The 2,837-nt window shown below is 33.5% G+C and overlaps 1 protein-coding gene across 1 annotated transcript; it reads right to left on the minus strand.

Annotated features, from left to right (window-relative positions):
- Positions 1-370: 370 nt before the first annotated feature.
- LOC131074017 (probable xyloglucan endotransglucosylase/hydrolase protein 5) lies at positions 371-2,117 on the minus strand. The gene is made up of 4 exons (XM_058010569.2): positions 1,887-2,117; positions 1,693-1,793; positions 1,015-1,208; positions 371-832 (listed from the first exon to the last, which is right to left on the minus strand). The coding sequence occupies exons 1-4, from the start codon at positions 2,083-2,085 to the stop codon at positions 451-453; spliced, it is 876 nt and encodes a 291-aa protein (XP_057866552.2). The 5' UTR covers positions 2,086-2,117; the 3' UTR covers positions 371-450.
- Positions 2,118-2,837: the final 720 nt, after the last annotated feature.

Below are 2,837 nucleotides of genomic sequence, written 5' to 3' on the forward strand. Positions count from 1 at the left end.
TAGGCTACACATATTAGCGTCTATCCTCTAGCTAATTACAGCATTGCTATGTAATCATACACTTATACTAGAATCTCTAAATTAATAACGTTTTCTTTACTTTTATCATGTTAAACTCTTCTATTGGCATTGTATGATGCTTAACAAATGATGTAATTAATAATTTATGAATAAAATTTACAAAGAAAAATTTAATGATAATATTTAAAAAACTATCTTATTATTTTTTGAAAGATATAAGTACGAAATTTTTGAGTCAATAATAAATGAATATACATATTATAATAAACTACAGTATGTTTTTCCCAAAATCTTTATCAACCCATGTTGACGAGCATAAATATAAAATATAGGGTAGCATAGCCAACAATAATGGGAATTTTACATCATTATATTCGAAAAGTCTTATTAGAAATCTGGGATTATAAACACTTTACAGAATCTCCATGTTCAGGGGTTTATTGCACATTCAGGCGGAGCACTGGAAAACCTTCCTGATTTATCCTTGCAGTAGTCATATAACATATAATTTCTTTCCACCCATTTAAGACCGTTCAGTTGGTTTTGACTTAGGCCCTGAAATTCCGGTTGCTCCCACCAGTGCCCACTGCACGACTGAGCAGATGCCATACACCCATCCACTTCAAAGGCCTGATAAGATGCAATGAAGGGAGCTTTACTCCAATCTATTTTCACTTTTCCTCCATCTGTGGCCCAGTCTTCCCCATTCCAAAGGGTGGAGATGATTTTCATGGGTTGATTCTTTAGATATGGCACCCCAACTCCTTCATTGTTCTTGAACACGCGGATGGGTATTGAATCCACACCAAATCTGCTCACAAATCATATTATAATATTACACACAAATGTTTTAAGTTGAGGAATCATTTATCCAAACATAGTGGATCAAAACTTAGAGAAACTGGAAACTTTTCTTAACATAAAATGAAATGGAAGAGAAATCAATAACCGACTACTGAATTATTATGATTAATAGGTGAAAAGATTTCGTACACTATTTGCTTTTGGTTCCAAAGAATTGAATAATTATGGAAGTCTGCAGATGGATCAAACCAGAGACGAATTCTTTGCTCTCTGTTTCCGACACCCCCTGCAAAAACGTTGGTTTGTAGAATGTAATCCTTTCCTTGCAGGTTTCCAAGGAATTCAAAGTCTACTTCGTCATGGGACGATGAGTCTGAGGACATCTGATGAAAAATAAATGTTCCAACATTTTAGCATGAGATAGTTATAGTAGAAGAAATTTATACAAACAATCATTAGTTTATATCTCAATTCTTATTATGCTCTCATCAAATGATCACCAGAAATATGTATAACCCCCATGCTGTGAGTTAAGGTTATCTACTTAAAAGAAATCAACTCCATTGTATGATAATTGCCTACAGAACATATTTACTAATAAGTTATTAAATGCAATGTAAACACGCTAATAATATCACTAAGTTTGCTGTAAATAAATATCGTGAATAGTTCTCTACAAGAAAGTTGAACAACAAAAATATATTAGTTCAAATGAATTTCACGTTCATGCCATCCTATATTGAGAGTAGTAGAAAGATAAACATAGGATCAAAGAAAAGTGAAAGCAATTTATATAGTGGTCTATACTTTTTTCCTACTTTTTCTATTTGGGCTCTCAAACAGTTATGTAAGGTTAGTAGCTTATACATAATATGCAGTTACTGTCCCTGCAGAATTTCCAGGGACCAGCTTAATTTTCATGTTAAAGCTCCCAAACAAGTATTGATTTTTCGAGGCGAAACCAGAACCTGAAACAAGCATTGAAAACCAATATTGTTATCTTTTATTCATAATAAAAAGTGCTTAATACAATATACAGTCTGTTTGGTTGACATAAATACCTGAAACTCTGTCCATAAGGAGCTGTGCTGTCTGTCCATCATTTGACAATTTAACATGGTCACCTCCCCATGAGATAGCATAGTTTTCATTGAAGGTGGAACATTCTCCTTGTGACAAAAAGTATATAAACAGAAGAAGCAATGGACAGATATAACCTGCCTTTGCTCCTCTTTTTAAACTCAAAAACCAATTCTTCATTGCCTCCTGTTTCTAGGCACACGATAGTGAACAGATTATGAGTGAGTACCCAAATGCTTCTCTCCTCTATTTATAACCAATGTTTATTCATAGGTATCTATTTAACATAGGTTCAAATTATTGGTTAAGTTTTTTTAAATGAATAGTGACGACTTAAAGAGAACAATTATGAGAGCATATAGCATCTGTACAATGGGTCGTATTCTTCTCCATGCTGGAATCTGCTCCACCTTGAGATTACCCACACGGCATGAATACTTACTATGTATTTAATATTTGTTCAAGTAGGTAAAGACATTCTTCTGGTCGTTGTTGGTCGTTTTCATAAGTATGAACTCTTGAAAAAACCAGTAATGAAGAATATAGCATCCAAAAGGTTTATTGGGACAGCAGACCCAATCGCCAGCTCTGAAATATACAAGAACTTCCCATTATTTTTTTTAGCTTATATGAATTTTTTAATTATGTATAAAGGATTGCAAGTATCATTCCACTAGTTTGGTGGAGAACTCAAACCTAACCCCATGTTTTAAAAGCTCCAAATACTTGAGTAGTAAAATTGAAATACGGTTTGAAAAGAAAAAGAAGATTGCTATATAGAATCTGAAAGTAGAAATAAGTAACGTCATTAAACAAGCAGAGACTGTTGTTGGAATATCAGAAGGACTCCCTTAAGGAATTGAGCAGTTATATTATTCTCAATCTTTCTCTATTCTTCAAAGCCGTGCTGAATTTGTCACAATCTAGAGCTT

The sequence above is a fragment of the Cryptomeria japonica genome, chromosome 4 (genome assembly GCF_030272615.1).
Source record: "Cryptomeria japonica chromosome 4, Sugi_1.0, whole genome shotgun sequence".
NCBI classification, from domain to species: Eukaryota; Viridiplantae; Streptophyta; class Pinopsida; order Cupressales; family Cupressaceae; genus Cryptomeria; species Cryptomeria japonica.